Source organism: Pezoporus wallicus, unplaced genomic scaffold (assembly GCF_028554395.1).
Source record: "Pezoporus wallicus isolate ANWC-B61680 ecotype Strahan unplaced genomic scaffold, APGP_CSIRO_Pwel_v1 contig_2439, whole genome shotgun sequence".
Lineage (NCBI taxonomy): Eukaryota > Metazoa > Chordata > Aves > Psittaciformes > Psittacidae > Pezoporus > Pezoporus wallicus.
The window spans coordinates 2,255,293-2,275,033 of NW_026638501.1; the positions used below are offsets into that span (position 1 = coordinate 2,255,293).

Sequence of the window (19,741 nt, forward strand, 5' to 3'; positions counted from 1 at the left end):
GCAAAACAGTTTGCAAAACTGACATTCTCAACCAAGAAATGCTTGGTCCCTTCTCCTCCTTACCCTGTAACAAATGTTATGTCAGAAGCAACACTAAGCCTCCAGCGTTAGGTACAGCACAGTGTTTTGTACCCTTCTTTCCCACAGCTGAAGCTCCTTGGCCAGACTGAACTTCCCGGAGCAGAACCAAATGTCCTTTTTTGGCTTGGAAACAGGCATCCTGGAGGAAGTAGACCAGCCCACAGTCTATATTTATAGGAAGGAGATGTGCACTAGAGAAGAGTGAGACAAAAGCATTCCAAGGTACCACCAAGGATCTGTTTTAACCTGAAAAAAAAAAAAATTAAACCTCAGATTGTTTCCGAACTAACACAATTTTGGTATTTTTTCCTTCTTTTCAGGATCTTAAAGCCTATCCTTATTACCTCTTCCCTTTCTGGGAGCAGTCTGCTAAAGCTGTACCAGAACTTCCACATCCCTTGCACTTACACAGATGTTGAAAGATCGCTGATCTTTTGCAACCATTTTTGGTTTTCGTATGAGCTTGTGTTCTAACAGCATATAATGGTCTCTGATAATTTCTCCCCAAAGAAATAACAAATTCAGCTTTCTTAGTTATTTCAGCAGTAGGTGGCACTGCTGGGACTGAAACCTGAAAGGAAAAAAACAGGATGCAAAGTTTGCTCTCAGAAAGGACTGTCAGGATCATAATTGTTATAAAATATACCATACATGCAGGTTACCCTAATAACCACGTATTGATTAAAAATTGTTTCCATAATTGGACTTTTAGTGCATGGAGTTCTAAAAGCTTTGCACGTGCTCTGTCGGGGAAGAAAGGGGAGGTTGCATGACTGCAAGCAAATGGGCATGGTACTAGCAATTAAATTTTGATTTATATATTATTTATGACAACATATACCTTACAATTAAGCTTTTTTTTTGGAGTTTCTAACTGTATTACAAGGTAATGAAGGAGCTTTCCATTGTGGGAAGCATTTGATATATGGCCTGAAAAATATCCTTGCTCTTACATAACAGGATTACACTAAATTCTTTTCTAGTCCTAATCTCTATTAGATATTGTTATAAAATGCTGTTACACATTCTTTAAGGCATGAACATGTGTAATGCTCAGAGGGACTGAAGCTGTTAACTGAATGTGCTGTATTTCTTTGAGGAAAGCTGTGGGAAAGCAGGATTCCTATGATCAACACCATCAGAAAGTGAGGTGGCTTCTCATTATGAAAGTGGGCTCATCCCAAACATCACAGGAGGCCTGCCTTTAATTTCATATTCAAGTGATTCATCATTGCCTGGTCTTTAAAGCAAGCCTTTCCAGCAGCTTAGTTCCAAAGCTGCAAGGCCCTCTTTCATTGTTGCTGGTAATTTTAGGGTGATCTCAGTGATACTGATGTGCTTGCTGGTGTGCTAGCAAACCAGGCTCTACATCTCATAAGAGCATTTCCTTCTTTGCTACTTCAGCACTGCAACCTGGACTTGAAATTAGAGAATGAATTGTATATCTGAGAGGGGGTGGGCTCTCTGCTGGAAGGGCAAGAGCTAGATTTTGAGTTTAGCGGAGATGTGGAGACTGTCATGGCCAAGGGAGGCTCCATGCAAGTGCAGCTCCTCTGTCACAGGCAAACCCTAAGGGTGTGTGGTGGGTTCACATCAAAAACCCAAAGCAGTGTCATTGCCTCCTGCATCTTCCATTTGCATACGCAAGAATACCACAACCAGCCAAATCTGTGAAGTCCCAGGGATGAACTCATACATGCTTGTAGCTGAAGAAACTTGGAAACTGCAGCTGCCATTAAGAAAAATGCTCTAGCATGTCTCACTTCAATGATGCTTGTCTGTTCTTTTGATTCCTGTGGGATTTGGGCTTTGGGGCAGTCAACCAAGACCTCTGGTCGCACATAACAACCTCAAGCTCGTGGAGATGTGTATGCTTGCTTTGCAAAACTATACACCAAAGCAGAAGAAAGTACAATTGTATTTCTTGGGTGACATGGTCTAGTGTGAGGCGTCTCTGCCCATGTCAGGGGGGGTGAAATTAGATGATCTTAATGTCCTTTCCAACCCTAATGATTCTAGGATTCTCTGTGGCACAGTTGTCTATAAGTATCTATGCTAGTTCTTGGTAAGCAAGCATTTGCTTAGAAGAGATGATGAAAAAGATTAAAAAGCTGGGAGAAAGAAAATTAAAAAATACTGCAGAACATTTCTTCCACAGCACAACTCTGCCTACATTTTCAGCTGCAACATGTGTGAAAACAAGAGGCATCATGTTACGGGTATTAATCCTGCACTGATCAGGGTTTTAGCCAGATATACCATATGCACTCACAAGCACAAGGCTGAGCAGCTTGATCGATTTTGGGATTGCTCATTTCATATCTGTACCAATATTATTCCACTGCTTCTGGTGCTTGTCCTGTTTCTGAGGCAAGCCAGGCTGCTCAAGAAGGCTCGACACTTTGTACCAGCTAGGAAATCCAAGGTGTCATTCTTGTGTTATGAATATTACTCTTATTTGACTTAAAATTAAAAAAAAAACCAAAAAAACAAAAAACCAAAAACCACCCACCTCTCAGAAAGAAAACCCACAAAAAAACCCAACCAACCACTAAACCAAATCACAAATATAATTTCGGGCACACCCTGGTATCTTATGTCACCATGCCAGCACGAGTAAAAAACGACAACAAAAAAATCCTACAGAAATTACCTTTGAAAATAACTTACCATTCCCTCTTCAACCTTTTAGTCTCACTTTGTTTTGGTTGAAAAGCAGTAATAGAAAGTCAGAGGTGGGAGGAAAGACATTTTTGTGACAGGATTGTGAAATATGCAACGGCTTGGGGAAAAACACTTCTTGCCAGTCTCATTGGTATTCAATAACTCGGTGGGTTTTTCCTCTTTTATGTACACATATACATGTACAAACACGCAGGTAGTGCCAGGACAATGTTTTTTTTTTCTGAATTTACAGCACATTTCTTACTTTGCCTTTGTCATCCTTGTTGTTTTTAAATAAAAATCATTATCCTGACTTTTCAGTTGCGAAGCAGATCATGCCAGGAATGTAAAGATGATGGCACCTCTTTTCCTGTGATCTTAAAATCAAAAGTTAAGTGTTATGCCCTTGAATTTTGTTGTGCTGTAAGAAAATAAAGAGTGTAGTGTTGTTGCCTTGTTCTGGTTTGGATTTCCCCTGCTTCTAAAGGAATAAAGGGACTGAAGCTTTAAAGGCAGTTGAGTATTGCGGAATGGTATTATTGTTGTTCTTATAGAACTTTTAAAATCTTTTAAAAGATTTTAATGTGGTTTACTTACTTCCATCCATCTCCCACTCTCCTGCTCTTCTGGCTACCCTATAATTTCAGGACATTACCTTAGGCAAGGCAGAGATAGCTTCACTAACTGTTGTTCGTTTTGTTCAGAGGTGATAAACTAAATAGAGACCTGAAGCAGCAGACAGGGTTTCTGGGTGTGGAGATTCAATCACTTCTTTTGCTCCCATTTATCAGACTGAAACCAAATCAGGCCACTTAACTGGCTGCCAAAACATGAACTTGTGAGTCTATATGTATATATGTATTTTTAATATTGGGAGACAGCTTAATTTTTAGCAGCATTTTAAATTAAACAAATATTAATTTCATGGTACCCTGGAGAGGAGAAAATGAGAGTAAAACCTTTCTTTTTTAATTTACAAAATTATATCCTAGAAATCACTGATTTTAATGGGGTTATTCCTGTTTTCAGGAGGAGAGGGAAGTGGTAGGATGCCCAGAGTAGATATCCCTAATGGGATTTTTCTTACTGTCCACAGCATGTGCTCTCTATGAAGCAATAGGGAGGTGGGAGGGAACTGTTGACTATATGGGGAAATAAATGTAGCTACAGATTTTGAATTTGATGACAGATATCACGGTGATCTCATCTTCACTTTTAGAGGATATCCTTTTATGCACCTACTCCTTCCTATCAGTAAGTGTGATTTAGGGTGACTTCAGCACAAATCAAACCCACTTTTGCAGCATGGTTCAGGAGTCTAGCAATGATGAGCCAGATGTTGCTGTAGGTATGAGACTAATGGTTGTGAAATCTTTGAATCTACCAGTGGATTTGCACAGGAGCACCAGGAAAAGTACTGCAATCTTGGGATGAATGCTGGAGCACAGACCAAAAGATATTTGTGTTACTCAACTACTCTATCCCCAGAACTCATCATTTTACCCCCTCTACGTTAACTGTTCAGGAAGAGCCAAGACAAATGAAGATCTAATTCCTTGAAACAATTCTACAGTGATGTGATCTGCAGTGCTAAAATGCTTCTTAATGTTTTTTTTTTCAAATTCATACATGAACACTACCTAGCTCCAGAGTCATAATTAAGCTAACGGCCAAGCAGAGCTTGGCTAGGTCATAGATTCATTACTGAAAGATCAAAACTGGGAGTAGCACACTCAAAGGAGATGCCATATGGCATCTGAACCCACAGCTTTGCATATGTTGGGCAGTAGATGGTCAGAGTGCAGTCATCACACTGATGGAGAGGTAGGTACCAGCTGAACCAGTCCATCCCAGATCTGGAAAGCTTTCCTATGTACCCATATCTCCTCTTTGCCTGAAAGGATGTGACAACATTTTTAACATATCTACATAAATATATGGATAATAGATTTATTAATTTTGGTATAAGCAACAATTCACGGAGAAGATCTAAGCAAAGCAGGTACTAGGCTTTTGCTGTCCACAGCTAATGATCTTCTCCCACAGACACAGTTATAAAACCAGATGGACCCCCCACTGCCTTGACCCAATTCAGCTTTTACTATCAGTGGGGATTTTATCACTGATGGCAAACAAGAATACAGCTACATCAGTGCCATGAGTTTTTACAAATCTTACTCATGCTAAACTCAGGCACAAGTCCTCTCCATCTTATTTTCACAGGCACTGGGAGATATTCAAGAGGCTGAAGGTCAGGGATGTTTTTTTTCTTTTTTGCCCTGAACCACTATTAAAGAACCTAACCATTATACTCACAGAAGACCGAGTATCTGATTTTGCTTAAGATGAATAGCAAAACTTTGAGCCTTTGGTTTATCAGTTTGTCTCATTTCCACATGCCCCCACATCTGTAATGAAGCACAGGATAATACACCATTTGCATCCATCACCTGCTGGCTGTTATGGCTCTTGCCCAACCTATCTAATGATCCTGGCACCCAGCCTCCCCTTCACTACAGTAGGCTCTTTTGTCACTTGTCAGCTAATTAGATCTTGCAGACAACAAGGACTAAAACAATTATAGTTTTTATTTTTTTTTTTAAAAGGCACCAGATGTTGACTGCATCATATCCAAAGGGATTTTATGGCATCCTCGGCATGCTCCCAACGGAACGGCATCTGCAGGCCTCCAAGTGATGAGATTTCATTAATTCTTCAATAGGCTCACATTTCTTGCAGGGGTTGGATTTTTCTTAATTTCCTCCACACAGTGCAACAGATATCAACAGAAGAGGATTGCTGTTCATGCTACATCACAGCATTTCTCAGCAATTAGGGCAAGCTTGAAGCAGCATCAATCAACACGTGATTAAAAGAAAGAGGGACACCTGCCTGTAATGTATTACCATTGAACACCAACCATACACCAAGGCAGTGATCCCAGGTCTCCTGATCTTTCCCAGCTCCCCTGGAGCTCAGCAGCTTCTGTGCTCTGCATAGAATAGTTGGTTTATCTGCAACTCAGACCAAACGGCATTGGCTACCATGTCCCAGTCCAAATTATTTATTAAGTTAAACAGGTTGGTCCTCAAGCAGTATTCACACCTCTGTTTCAGGCCAGGGGAGACTGAGACCAGACTCCTTCCCACAATACCTGCTTCAGTAGGACCTGAAAAGCCAACATTGCTCACAATTCACTCCAGTGGTGAAGAGGCCTTTAGCAAGGAAGCCCTTTAAGTCTGTTCTGTATCCAGTGGCCATGATTCTGCAATGAAGGCAGCAATATTGTTGGCTTCCACAAAAAAAGCCACAATCAAACAAAAAAAGTCCCCCAAAAACCAGAATGAAAACAAGTAGTAGGTTCAATACAAACTTTGGATGTCTTATGGTGTTTTCGTCCTATTTGCCTCCCAATTTCCCTTTGACTTTACATATATGGGTTTTCGTACTTCTGCCTAGACTTTTGTCCAAGAGAAGGATGGAAAAAAATGTAACCAGAGGATAAACACCTCCTGATGGATGGATTGCCAGACAGCTCCCAGAGATAGAGATCTGTGTTTCCTGAGAGTGGCAAGAAACAGAAAAAAGAGTGATGGCATCCTTAACGTGAAACATGTATACAGAACGGGAATTGAGGGATCCAAGAGGATACAGTTAGGTTCACACACACCTTCCCAGTGGAGGACTGCTGACTAGTTAACTAAGATTTTTAATTAACTTATTACAAACTCATAGTGATTAAAAAAGATATTTGGTGGCTGGAAGAATTAAAGCTTACCTGCCCACATTTCTTTTTCCTGATGCAGTCTGACAACTGATGGGACTCCTACAGTAGAGATAAATATTTTCCTCTCCCTCTATAGTTCCCAGCAATCTCCTTCATTTCAGCACCTTCTTTCCATCTGCCTCTGACTCCAGCCAAGCTATGTCCACGAGGATCCTGTAGCAGTGTAGAAAGCCTAGAAATGTAATATCTATATTTAGTCAGAATGCTACCATTGCCTACCATAAAGAGCATTTTTTTCCAACACATCTGTAGACAGACTTTGTGGAGTTAAAGAGAGAGCTGTTATACATTTGATCCACAGGTTCTCCATAGACATAAGCGTCTCCTAGCAGATTTTCCTTGAGCAAGACAGACAGACAAAAGCTAATACATGAGCCACTTCCAGGCAGGCTGTGAGTAGTCTAGATGAATCACTGTTGTTTTAGAAGATGCTTCAGTGGTAAATGTAGTTGGATGTGCCTGAAGGAGGGGCAGCATAGCATCTGGGACTTGGCATGGTGCATTTTATGCTTTGTACATTGGACTAGGAGAGAGATGATCCTATGTAGGCAAGTTCCAGGAGAGCAATGTAAAATAAGATCTATATTGTGAAAAAGCTAAAACTCTGCGCAACTCATGCCAGGGACCAAGCTCACATAGAGCTGCCTTGGCACATTAAGAGAAGCAATGAACCAGCTATGCTTGGCTTCCAGAACCAGGACCCTAGACAACCTTTGCTCAGCAGATGGATATTTCAGGAGACTCAAGCACTACCAAGTTTTCCCCTGTAAATGTTTAGTTGGTGTTCAGGGCTAACTCCTGGCACCCTATTTCATTTAGAAGTAAAAGACTACTGAAACACTGTGGGCTCATGCACTTTTCTTCTGAAGAGGCTGTGATGGGAACAAGCCGGAAAGCATCTTCCAGAGCTTGTATTTCATTTGTGTGACAGCTTGCAAGGAAAGCAGAGGGCAAGAGACCAGCAGCTTACCACCAGCAGCTTGTGTTCACCAGGCAAGCTTTACAATGAGAAGTTAATAGTGGGGAAACGGAGAACTAAAAATACTCTGAGATGCAAATCCCTCTCAGCTCAACATGAGAGGCAAATCCCTCTTAGCTCAGCACTTCAGATGTCAGTTCTGCTGCTTTTCCTCCTCCTTTTTTAAACCTTATCATTGGTCTAATTGGGAAGTTATCTTGTGTCCTCAGCTGATTCCAGGTCCCATTACCTAGGCTTCAGTGTGGTGAGGAACACCTCAGTGTGAGCAAATTCACAGTCACATGCAAATATGTATCTGTGAAGCAAGCCCAAGGACCATCTATCCTCTTCTTCCTGAACACCACAACGCCATAGGGGTGGAGGCATTTGAGATGATCTGGTTTCAGACACTTAAAAGCACAGGTGCCCAAAGATCTACAGTAAGTAGATATAAAAGGCTCTTTCAAGAGCAATTGAACCCAGCTGGTTTCAAACCCATCTCAAGACAGCATTGCTAGCCCTCAGGAGTTGTACCACTGAGTAACAGAGTAGGGGCATGGTAGTCCTCATCCCCCACCTTACATGCTCCCAAGTTCAGTAGGATCTGCAGGATGCTGTGACTCTCCTAAGGTCTTGCCACTTCATCCACCTGCCAAAGCAAGCAAGCAAAATCCTATTCTTCAGGGTAAATCAAGAAAAAATGAAAGTAAAATTAACAGCAATAGTGATTTTGATGGAACGGTGCATTGCTAGCAGTGTTATTGCATCCACTGAGTTTTACAATGTATACACAGTGTGCAATAATGTAATTAGATTTCACAATGTGTAATAAGGATTTTTAGGCAACTTGATGCCTGAGAATTAGAGAAAGGAATTGGTTCCCACTACAGACCTGGCAAAAATCTTGGACCAATACTTCATACCTGACAGTGCATCCATGGGGTCTCAGGCCTGGGCTATAATTCAGTAAGGATTATAGGCTGGAGAGCAGCCTAGGGAAGGGATTTTATTCCTTGTGTCCCCAAAGATACCCCTGTACTGCCTTCTGCCTCATGATTTTCTGTGTGGACAGCATTACCAGATCTCAAGGGAACCCAGTGCACAGCTCCTCCCTACACCTAAACAGCCCCAAATGCACATAGGAGAAGAAAACCCTTTTTCTGAGTAGGGAACATCTCTGTCTCTCTTGGAGGAGACCATTTAGGAGCTCATGAACTCATGAACTTGCCCAAGTAGGAAGTACAGGACCAGCGCATCCTAAGATTGAAGAGGGAAGGTGAGTAACCATGAAGCCAGGGGCTAAATAGGAGCTTTGCTGGCCCTTATTAAGGAAGCAGAAGAGAGAGGGATCTTGTAAGTCCTCTTTGACCATCCAAATATCCTCTCCCTAGAGGAACTGCACTCTCAGAGACACTCATTATGCTTGAGTTCAGCCACTGATATGCAAGTCAGGTGATTCAGAGCCTGGCTGTTTACCCCTTAGAATAGATGTGGACAAATATATCCAGCATCATGTCTCCTATTTTTAGCTTTGAAGACCTCATCAAAACACACATGGCACAAACAGAAAAAAGGGCACAGCATCGTCCAGTTCACATGTTCAGCAATGCAGCAGAGAGCTGCAGCAGTAATGCAGCCAAACTGCCAGCTCTGGCACATCCAGCATAGGTTTAACCCTGCCTGGCTGATGGCATCACACAGCACTGCAACTTGCTCTTGAAAAGCTAATTGTGAGAACAAATATTTTATGGCTTCACAATAAATCATTATTTAATTTTCCCTCTGTGCGGGCTTGTTTTAAATGCCACTTGCTCTGTCTCCACTGTTAATGGGCACGAGTTGACCCATTTATTCTCTGTTGCACTTTCTGCAGAAAATCATGGCTTTACTGCTAAGGTACAGAATATTAGAGCCACAATTTCATTGGCAAATTTTTTGGTTTTTTGTTTTTTTTTTGTGAATCCATTAGTATTTTCCCCAAACGGTTTTTCCTCTCTCATCTTGGTAGATTAGAGAATTGCTCCTTAGAGCTCCATCCTCAGCAATGTTTGAGGCCAGGTTGGACAGAGCCTTGGGTGACATGGTATAGTGTGAGGCGTCCCTGCCCATGGCAGGGGGGGTGGAAAAAGATGACCTTGAGGTCCTTTCCAGTCCTAGCCATTCTATGATTTTATCCTGTCTGATATTCCCTTGGCTTGAGTGAAATATATATGAGATGATTCAGGAGTTTGAACTCTCAGTTCCTAATACAAAGTCTCTGCATGTCTGGGGACCTAAGACAGATATTTAATTTTAGATAAGAAATACTGGTGACATCTTTGATTTCTTTGACACCTTTGATTTCTTTGCTGGATGCCTGTGCAGCTGGCACATGGTGAAGCTGTTCAGCCATAACAGCCTGATCACATTTAGGAAACTGCTTAATATTTAGGTATAGAGCAGTGGGCTGCCGCTGGTCCTCCTGGGTGGTGCTTAGCAGGAGTGCACACTGGAACTTTTAACCCTGGCAAAACCATACAATAATGTATAAGAAAGGGTAAAAGATCTTGAAACTAAAACTAGGTCTTCTAAAACAGTTTTGTGCAGCTGCTGCATCCCCTGGGCAGCAAAGCTCTAAGCAGAGTGTGTCAGCATGAGGGTCAGCTACCCTTGGTCCACATGCTACCTTGCACATGTTGATTTATATCCTGTCAATACACATACTGGAGAGGTTGAATTTAGACTCGCCATCAGTGACTTCAGCTTCCCAGGGCAGCAGATGCCAGCAAGTTCATCCAAGCAGAACGAAGCATGCACACGACAGCTTCATTTCTAACTTTACAGCTTTAAAAAAAAAAAAAAAAAAAAAAAAAGCATGCCTTCATTTTATTTTGAAACATGACTAAGTAAAAGCTCATATGCATGAAGGGGAGCTTGCTTGGGGGAAAAAAATCATATTCCTACAGCAAAACCTTTTAGTCAAGGCTATTTTGATGACATTATAGTGACAAATTTTCAGCCTTTCCTACAATTTTATACCTTCCTACACAGCAGTTGTTATCCAAAAAGATCTAGGAGAGATATTAGCATGGATAAATAGGGCATAAGATAGGAAATAAAATCTAATTGCTGAAATGTGAGGCAAAATGCAGTACTCACGTGTCAGCAGAAACAGCACACAGGGTGACGCACCAAAGGGTACAACAGGTTCTTCATCCTTCAAAAACTGTAGTCAGTCCTAAAACATGTCCTAAAGGTTAGTTCAGCCTTTCTCTAGTTCAGCCAGGAGTTATAAATTTGCTGCAATCTATGCAATCTATTGCTTTGGTCCGCATAGAGGAAACTATTCTAGCATCCTCTGAGCCTACTAAGGGGCATCTACCACCTCATAACACCCAGACATGTTGCTGTTACTCCTTCAGTTAGGGACTACAGTTAACATCCAGGTGGGCACAGAGCTCATGAAAGCAGCCCCTAACCTTCACACAACACACTTACGCTCTTATTTTGTTTTTGTTTTTTTTTAGCCCCTGTCAGCTGCATCTCCTAATTGCCCTAAATGATTAATGAACTGCAGATTGTGGAAGTCACAGTCAATAGACAGAAGCTGGATGAGAAGAAATAGTGTGAGCCTAGTTGTGAGCATCCCAAATGCATGTCTAACCCAACAGCTATAGCCTTTCTCAAAGAAGGTAAAGCCTCTCAGCTCCAGGGCTGTGGTTTGATGCATCACCACCGCCTCAGGTCAGAATCAGTACACAGCATACTTGAGGATGGTGGGTTTTAACATCTGTCTTCAAGCCTGAAAGCTGCAAAATCGGTGCATATATGAGCTTCCACTTATATAAATAGCTCATAAAGCATCCCTAACTTTTCAGTTTGTACTGATGTTTTTGATTTGTTTTGAGTAACTGTGTATAAAAAAAAACAAAACCAAACCCACAAAACACAGTTTAGGGCCCTTCACATTAGATCACAATCACAGGCTGTTCAACAAAAGTGACTAATAATGTAGTTCTGTGCCCCAAGAAAGGATGAGTGCTAGTCCTAGGTGAAATGAGGTTGCTGAGGCTCAGCTGCACTCATCACATTTCCACATCACTGACCAAGACAGCATCATTTGATCTCATGCCCCTACCTAAGAAGTTTCATATTGAAAAACCCAAACAAATAACAAAATAACCCATAAATCTCTTTACTTTGAGTGTGAATTTGCATTATGGGGGATGTGCTTGGCTTTAAATATTAACCAGCCGGAGTACAAGATGGATTCAAGGCAGAATGGTGGTAGCCCTTCTTGGTTTGCTCATGGGAGACAAGAGGGGTTTGCTCTTACAAGCCATGCACTGGCCACAGAGATAGCATCAGCAACGTTACCCATGTGCTGTGAGTGAAGTCGTAACACCTCTAGAGCGATGGGTTCAGTGGTTGTGAGGCACATGCAACCCCCAGTACCCACCTCTTGTGAGCTCCCACCCTTGAAGCTATAGCCCAGGGTGCTGACATGCAAGTTTTACTCCCCTTTAGCACTGCCAGCTGGTAAGTGATTTCCTGCTCATACCTAACACTAACGCAATATTTTACCTAAAAGAAAAAAAAAAAGTTTAAAAAAATCACAATGACATGAAATATAAGTATGGCTGAAGACTCAACAGGGATGTTTCTTTGGTTCCTCAGCGAGCCAGCAATTATTTTTGACCCTGTAACAAGAGCCTGTAGATATAAGGCTTTTTTGTTGTTGTTAAAATGGTATAATATTTTACTGAGGTTTGTTGTACATCATCTTACTGGTGTATTGCATCAGAGTCCGTGGGTTAATCCTTTGCTGGGTAATGAGGCATTGCCTTTAACTACATTTAAGACTTTACCTCTTCATTTCACCTCATAACACCACCTGCAGTATTATCTATGGTGAAGTGCAGCACTCAACTCATCTTCTCTGGACACTACTTATTATTTTATGTGCCTTCAACATGTCACTTCTTACGTGCCTCTGCACTAAAAATATTTCTAAATGGCTCCTAACAGGAAAGTCTCCTCTTTCATTTAATTAATCTTTTTAGTCTATCTATTCCCTGGTCTCCAGGAGAAGCAGCATGGTCCAAAGCAACCTTAAATTGGGAACCTGGGATTAGGCCTCCCTGGATTGTTATTCTCTTAAGTCCACATTGTAGCCCGGCTACTTTTCCAGCTGCAATGCATGGTGAACAGTGCTTCCCTTGCACCTTTGAGCAGGTTTTCCTCAATCTATTGCAGGGTGTAAGGGCCAAGCAACCAAGTTACAGCTTCACTTATTTTACCTGGAATTGGGATTTCCTCATAAAGGAAGGAAGCAGAACTCCCCATACTGGCATATCCATGCACCAGGCCTTGCAGACTGGCATCACTTGGTCCCTAGGCATTGGCCGATGGAGTTCTCCTGCCCCTCGATCCAGCGCAGAGCCACAGACGGAAGGTGATGACACCTGCCACATCATAAACCATGGTGCTCCTGCTCTTGTGCTGGGTGGTGGCTTCTTGTTGCTTTGTTCAACTTGCAACAATGTCTCTATATGTTAGGATATTTGTGTTGACTTTGACACACTCCCACCCAGATCTCCTGTATTTGGGTTATATTATTTTTTATAGTAAATATTGAAGGAGCTAATTGCAATTACCAGAAAGCATATACAAGAGAGCTTGTTGATTGCCAGTAGACAAAGACACTTCGGAAATCTTGGATTTTGCTATAGATGACAGCCTATAAATTTTAAAATAGAAACCACGTTATCGTTTACAATTTCCGTTTGCTAACAAATTCTGCTAAACAAAATTGGTGGCTGATTAAGTAAACATTTATACATAAATAAACCAGTGAAGATCTCTTCAGTTATTGAGATGCAGCCAGTTCAGTCTCTTGTAAATAATACAGTGATGAATTCTGGCATTACAGTGCATGATAAAGATACCTAGGCTCAAAGTCTTAGGCAAACTAATCCATACGCATGAATCAATCAGTTCATTTTAGTTATACCAGTGTTATATAAACGCCACTAAAATCAATGCCTGAAAGACGTAACAGATTAATAAGTCTTATGCGGTACATCTGACTGGGATGCAAATCTACAGCACATAACTTCATACTGAACACAGCTATAGGAGTAGTTTGGATAAGTCATTTTAATAGAAAACTCAAGGGCAGGCATGTAATGAGGAGACATGGATGAGAAAAATCTGATGCGTTATTAATTTCAGACAATGCTGATTTCTTTTTCATAATGTACATTTTATTAATGCTCTCCGTGATAGCTTTTCATACGGGTTCATCACCAGGAGTACAGTAATTACATTGTATTAAGATTTGTTCCATGCCTGAGGAGTAAGGAAGTCCAGTTAAGATACGGAAAGCAGGTGAAACGTCAATCACTATTGATTTGGGGCTGGATTAAACCTGGGAACAGATGGGGAACACAGCAACTGGGTGGGTTTTGTAACCTGGCACCTGCCAGACCTGCTCTTCTGTGACTATCTCCCTCCCCCTCTTTACTGGCACACTTCTGCACGTAACCTGTGCACCATCAATACTGAGGCAGTGGACAAGATTCATCATTTTTATTAGGACTTGGGGTCAGCCTGTCTCATCTTTGCAGCCATCACCATTAGTTACTGGGTGTCAGCCTCTCTGGCAATGGGGAGAGAGAGAGACATTGAAGATTGTCATAAATGCCTCCAAGAATAACTCTTCTAGTCATACAGCAAGGGTTTAAGGTGCGGAATGATGGGATTGTCCGGAGAGAGAAACTAGTAGTGACCCTCTAATGAAAAACAAACAAAACCCAGGGGATTTCTGCTTTTCTGCGACCTAGTGAAAAACCAGGGAATTTCTGCTTTCCTGCAATTGTAGCCCCCCTTTTAATCCCCTGCAGCTCCCCAGACCTCCCCAGGGTCAGGCATCCTCGGGCTCAGGACTCAGCACTGCTCACTGGGGCTCTAGAAACTGTAAGGATGGTTCCCTTGAGACTTTAAAAGATCGTGAGCTTTCAGAATTTTTGGAGGTATTTATTTTGCTTAATATACTGCCTGATTTTCAGAACATTTCTGGCACAAAGATGGGGAGGGTTGTTCATATTTTTCATTATTTTTCTCCCTGTTAAAAAAGGATGACAGCCTGTAGTGGGCAGAAACCTGAATCTCCCCAGAATGATGGCCACTTTGTCTGGGGACACCATACAAGCCTGAAGAAGTGGGCAAAGAAAAAGGTGTCTACCTGTGGCAGACGAAAGCACTGTGTCTCCTGAGCACCAATTTGATAAATAAATAAATAAATGGTTTGCTAAATAAATAAATCACTTGGCAGTGGCAATTGTTAGGTGTTAATGGTAGCAGCAGCCCCACAAAGCCAGATGACAGAGGAGGTATTCAAGTACACAAGAGGAAAAGACTATCCCTGCACCTCACCTTGAACCACTCACTGCAAGTGAATCAGCACTCTGGATGCCCAAACGTCTCTGGGGCAGCTTTCAATTTCTGTTTATCTCCCATTTCTTTGCAAAGGTATAGGGCACAGTATTATGTTAAATATGTGCAACAGCTGGTTTATGCTATCTGACTTTTTAATAGGGAGGGGTCACTTCCACCTTGGCCCTTCTTTCTTGCAAAATGCCAGGCCGAAGAGAGGCTTTTATGTCTAGAGAAAATTATTATGTGTTGTTTTCAAAAATACCCTTTTCTTTCTTAATTCCCCCCCCCCCCCCCCCCAAATTTCCCTCTGCTGCATGAATCCACAGGGTCAGACTCAGAGTAAATAAAGCATAAGTAAGCTTTGAATTGAGAAGGATAAAGGGGAAACCCCAAAGTTCTTTTCCTGCTTCCACCAGGTACCAGGCTGTGGCTACCAGCATCCAACTTAGCCCTGCTCTGTCAGGAGCATTTGCAGATGCCCACTGTCATGTCATGGTGGGACAGCGGATGATGAATCAGTGTGAAGCAGAGATTTATCAGCTTTTGCTCATCTAACACTGTCTTCCCAGCCTAGCCCGCCTTGCTCCCCAGATTGATGCAAACACTACTCTGCACTCATGCTAATAAAGCTGGACCTGGCAGTGTTACTTGTGACTTCTGAAATGTGTCTAGGCATATAAGACATACACATCCATACCATCTCTTCTTCTCTCATGGACACAGGTACACAGACACAGGGACCTGTGCTGGCTGGCAGCCACCCAAGCAGGGCATGATCTTGCACGCTCATTTGCACATATGCCAAGGAGAACTGCATATAGAGGCTGACATGACAGATGTCTTCCATTTATCCTGCCCAATAGCTGGCCCAACACCATTAACAAGTCTTCAGGGTTTCTTTCTCTTTTTCTTTCTTTTTTTTTTAAATTAATGCTAAAACCCTGAGGGGACCCACACCGATGGGGTTTGCATCCCTCTGGTGATTTCTGCCCATCCCACTTCCCCCACCCCTGCATCAAGTGGCCCATGACCACTGTGGGCTGTAGCTGAGTATTTACACCAGTGGAGATCGTGGGTGCAGCGAGTCTACCCTGTTTACAGGAACAAAGGAGAAACATCTGCTGAGTCCTCTCCTGGATGTGTCTGTCGTCTTTCAGGTGCCTCCTGCGCCAGCCACGGCGGCACAGCTTAGCTCCAAAACGCCATGACAGCCTCCACTATGCAAATGCCATGGTTTCCCATATATCCATCCCAGCTGAGCTGATTGAGAAACGCTATCTTCAATATACTAAGGCTCATTTTTTCAAAAAAATATCTCTATTTACACAAGACAATAAAATCTGAACAGCTTCCCCCACAAGAAGTTTTGCAATGAGGAGCCACTGCTGGACATGTGCGCCGGTCCCCACTTAAAAGTGACAGCTCCACTCAACAGTACTCTGCTGACAAGTTCAGCTTCTTCTGGTATAAGGATTATTTCTTTGTCCCTGTTTTCCTTCCCTCATTACCTCTCCACACAGACAGGTTTGTATTTACAACAGGGACCTGGATCCGTCAGGGTTGCCTTTATACAGCCCAGGTTGTGAACATGGAGAGGGGCTCAGGATGGGGGGGTTGTGCATGCTCAGCCATATTTAAAAGTTTTCAAGTTGCAAAGCCAATGTTTGGAGTAGACGAAACCAATTTCTTATTACAAAAGACATTTTTCGCCTGTTCTGCTCATCTTAACAAAAAAGCGAGTGACCAAGCAGTGAGGGCACTTCCCAAGGTGCTGCCATGCATGAGGCATTGGGAATCCCAGATGGACTGTCTTCTCCTCGGGGATGTAAGGGTTTGCTGAAGGTTTTGGTTGAGGCTAGTTTCTCCGGTCTCTCTCATTACATGATCCCAATAAGGGAGGGGTAAACTGAGGCACAGAGGAGCTGAGGAGGTGCACTGTCATGGGCTTGCTGAGGCAGGCTCGTTGGGTGTCATCCCTAGATGACACTGTCTTCCATGGTCACTCGCCTGAAGACTGGTTCCTGCTTGGGCGTCCTTCCGCTTTCTGTGAAAAACAAGGGGAGAGCAAGTAAAGCCCCAAAGCAGGACCCTGCAGCAGCCACCAGCTATTTTTAAGATCATTTCCACCCTCAAAGCATAGGAAGCCTGCTCTTGCCTTGAGAAGGAAGGCTTGTACAGAGCAGGAGAATGCATTTATGGGCCAACATCTCATCAGGAACCTCCTCCCACCCTTTTTGCTGAAGCCAGTGGTACAGATTTGCCTGGCTGTGGCCCCACATCAGCCAGTTATTTATTAAATGGTGTGAGGACTAGCAGCATTGGCCACTGGTGCCCACTGCTCTCCAGACGAAGGGCAATGCCGAGGCGACTCTGCTTCTCTGGGTTTGACCCAGCTCAAGCAAGGACATGTCAGAGTCAAGCTGCAACCACCAGCTTGTACCAGCTTATTTGAGCAACTGCATTCTTTGTGATCCCCCCACCCGTTTATAATAAATAGTTAGTATAAATGCAAAGTAAACAGATTTGTTTTGCTATCACACATTATCTGAAGGGCACTTCACATCCTGAGTGCTCTGCTTTACAGCTGCCTCTATAATCACTGCAGCCCTGGGGAGGAAAACGCCTCCTTTTACACGCGCAGGTCGGGAAGAGGCAGCCATGTGCAATCTGGGGTGAACACATGCAGGCTTTTTTATAAATAGTATTTGAGGGAGAGGTTAAGATAAGCTGGACACATTCAAAAAGAATTAAGAGCTGTCCTGGTGCCATTTTCTAAGCATAAATAATTTCACCCCATCTCCTACCCACCCAAAGGCCAGCAAATCTGTGTTGCTCTGCACATCAGCATAGAAAGAGCACCTTCCAGCTTGGCTATTTCGGCTTTTTTTTTTTTTCCTGAAAAAGAGGGACTTTCATCCTTGCTGCTCATCTCTCCTTTTTTTTTTTTTCCCCAAGCAGCGGGATGCATTTTCTCCTTTCATTTCCACTGCTGGTAGCTTGGCGGGCTGCTTTGCATTGCAGCACAAACTGCTAGCAGCTAAAAATGCCTGGGTACACAGTGTGTCTTGGGGAAAAATACTCAAAAATCCCACCTATTTAACATGAAGCACTCTTTCTGGCTGATAGGAACATCAACTTGAGCAATGAGGCCTTTCGTCTTTATGTACGAATGGTTGCAACGCAAGCAAGGAGAGTGAGGTGAAAGTGACCAAAGGGCAGAGCTGAGGCACTTGCACCAAAAGAAGCTCATCTATTTAGCAGGGAGGGAGCTTCTCAAAAAAAGGGCTGCTGAAGTCCTCGGTGGCAAACCATAAAATCATCTTTCCTGTTTTTTTAAGGTGAGGAAACTAGGAGCTGGCCAGAGCTGCAGCAAGAGCTGCATCTGACAGCTGCAGCAAGGCTTTAGCCTGCCTCAAATTGGCCTCCCATTACAGGCTAATCCAGTACAACCTCATGCTTTTCTCTGGCTGCCTATGGAAAACACCTGAGAAATTGCTTTTGGCACATTTCAGCCAAAGGATGAAGCCTTGCCAGAAATTAGGGGCTTTTTCCTTTTAACTTCCCCCTGCCCAACGTCCGTTTTCCCACCCCTTTCTTGCATTTGTACAACTAAGTGCTAAGAGATGCCTGGGGTGAGGTGCTGCTGCTTCCCGAGTGGCGTACGCAGGAATCCTCCACCCAGTTTGTTGAGAGCTTGCTTATTAACATTCATCTCTCAAAAACATATATCAGTGGATGTTACTGCAGGCCTGTGCATGCTGCAAGGTGAAGCCTTTACTGTCCATGGGACACAAAGACTGCAGGGCTTATGCCTGTACTGAGCCGTCTTGCCATGAGGACTTGAATTAAACTGCCTGAGATGCCTCAGAGAGAAGTGGGAGAAGACACGCTGAAAACATTTTTATTACGGATGTAATTTACCCATCGAGCATAGTGCTGCTGGAAACAACCTTTCCAAAGTTGTAACATAAGATGCAGTTGATTACAAGCGGCAGTTGGAGATACTGGGTCATCTGTACAAGTACTCCCATGCACACTAGCTGAGAAGGTTGTGAGCAACTGTGTTTTTGTCTTTCAAGTTGTAGTTTGGGGTTTTAAGCAACACTGTCAAAATATCAAGCATTTGCTTCCAGCACGCAATAACCGCTCTGCATACCAGTATTTTTGGTTTTATTTATTGAGGTTTTAGCTTGGTTTTTTACATGTGTACAGTGTATTTAAGGAGTAGAAAGATAAGAAAATATGTGGAAGGTGAAGAAATAAAAAAACCCCAGCAAATAGGTTGATTGTTTTTGTTGGCATTTTGCTGGAGAAGGCTATCATCATCTGTCTGGTGCACCAAATGCAATCAACAGTAAGCACCTGTAAAAAGCTAATCCAATGCGAAAAAGGTAGATTTCCAAGCTGTCCTGGCTAGTCTCAGCATCAGACAGACCATCCCAGCTGATCTGGGATGACATATGATCTGGTATATGATCCATGCATACCTAGGACTTCCCAAAGCCTCTGGAAGAGAAAAACTGACCCTAAACCAGCTGCCTGCACCCGGCAGTATGACTCTTGGTGCAGAGCAGGAGATGCTGCCGCTCTCCCGTGGGTGCTCCTTCAGGTACTCTCCCCTGACCACACTGCTAATGTCCCTGCTGAGGACAGCTATGCTGCCTTCCCTGGGAGTATTAACCACCAATTTCATCTGGTTTCAGCTTTATGCTGCAGGATGTTCTCCATGCCTTTACTGGAGAGCCAGAAACAACATGACATTTATATAATGTTAATGAGCACAGACTATTTAAACCCTAAAATATTCATTAAATAAAATTTGCATAGAGTCT

General features: G+C 42.8%; 1 protein-coding gene across 3 annotated transcripts in view; it reads right to left on the minus strand.

Annotated features, from left to right (window-relative positions):
• Positions 1–15,208: 15,208 nt before the first annotated feature.
• Positions 15,209–19,741, minus strand: part of ADGRL3 (adhesion G protein-coupled receptor L3) — a 339,457-nt gene continuing 334,924 nt past the window's right edge. For all 3 annotated transcript variants that reach the window (XR_008972358.1, XM_057411078.1, XM_057411075.1), the window contains one exon: positions 15,209–16,953. Coding sequence is in view for 2 of the 3 variants with exons in the window: in XM_057411078.1 (XP_057267061.1) it covers positions 16,886–16,953 (68 nt within the window). In the remaining variant the exon portion in view is untranslated. The remainder of the gene's footprint in view (positions 16,954–19,741) is intronic.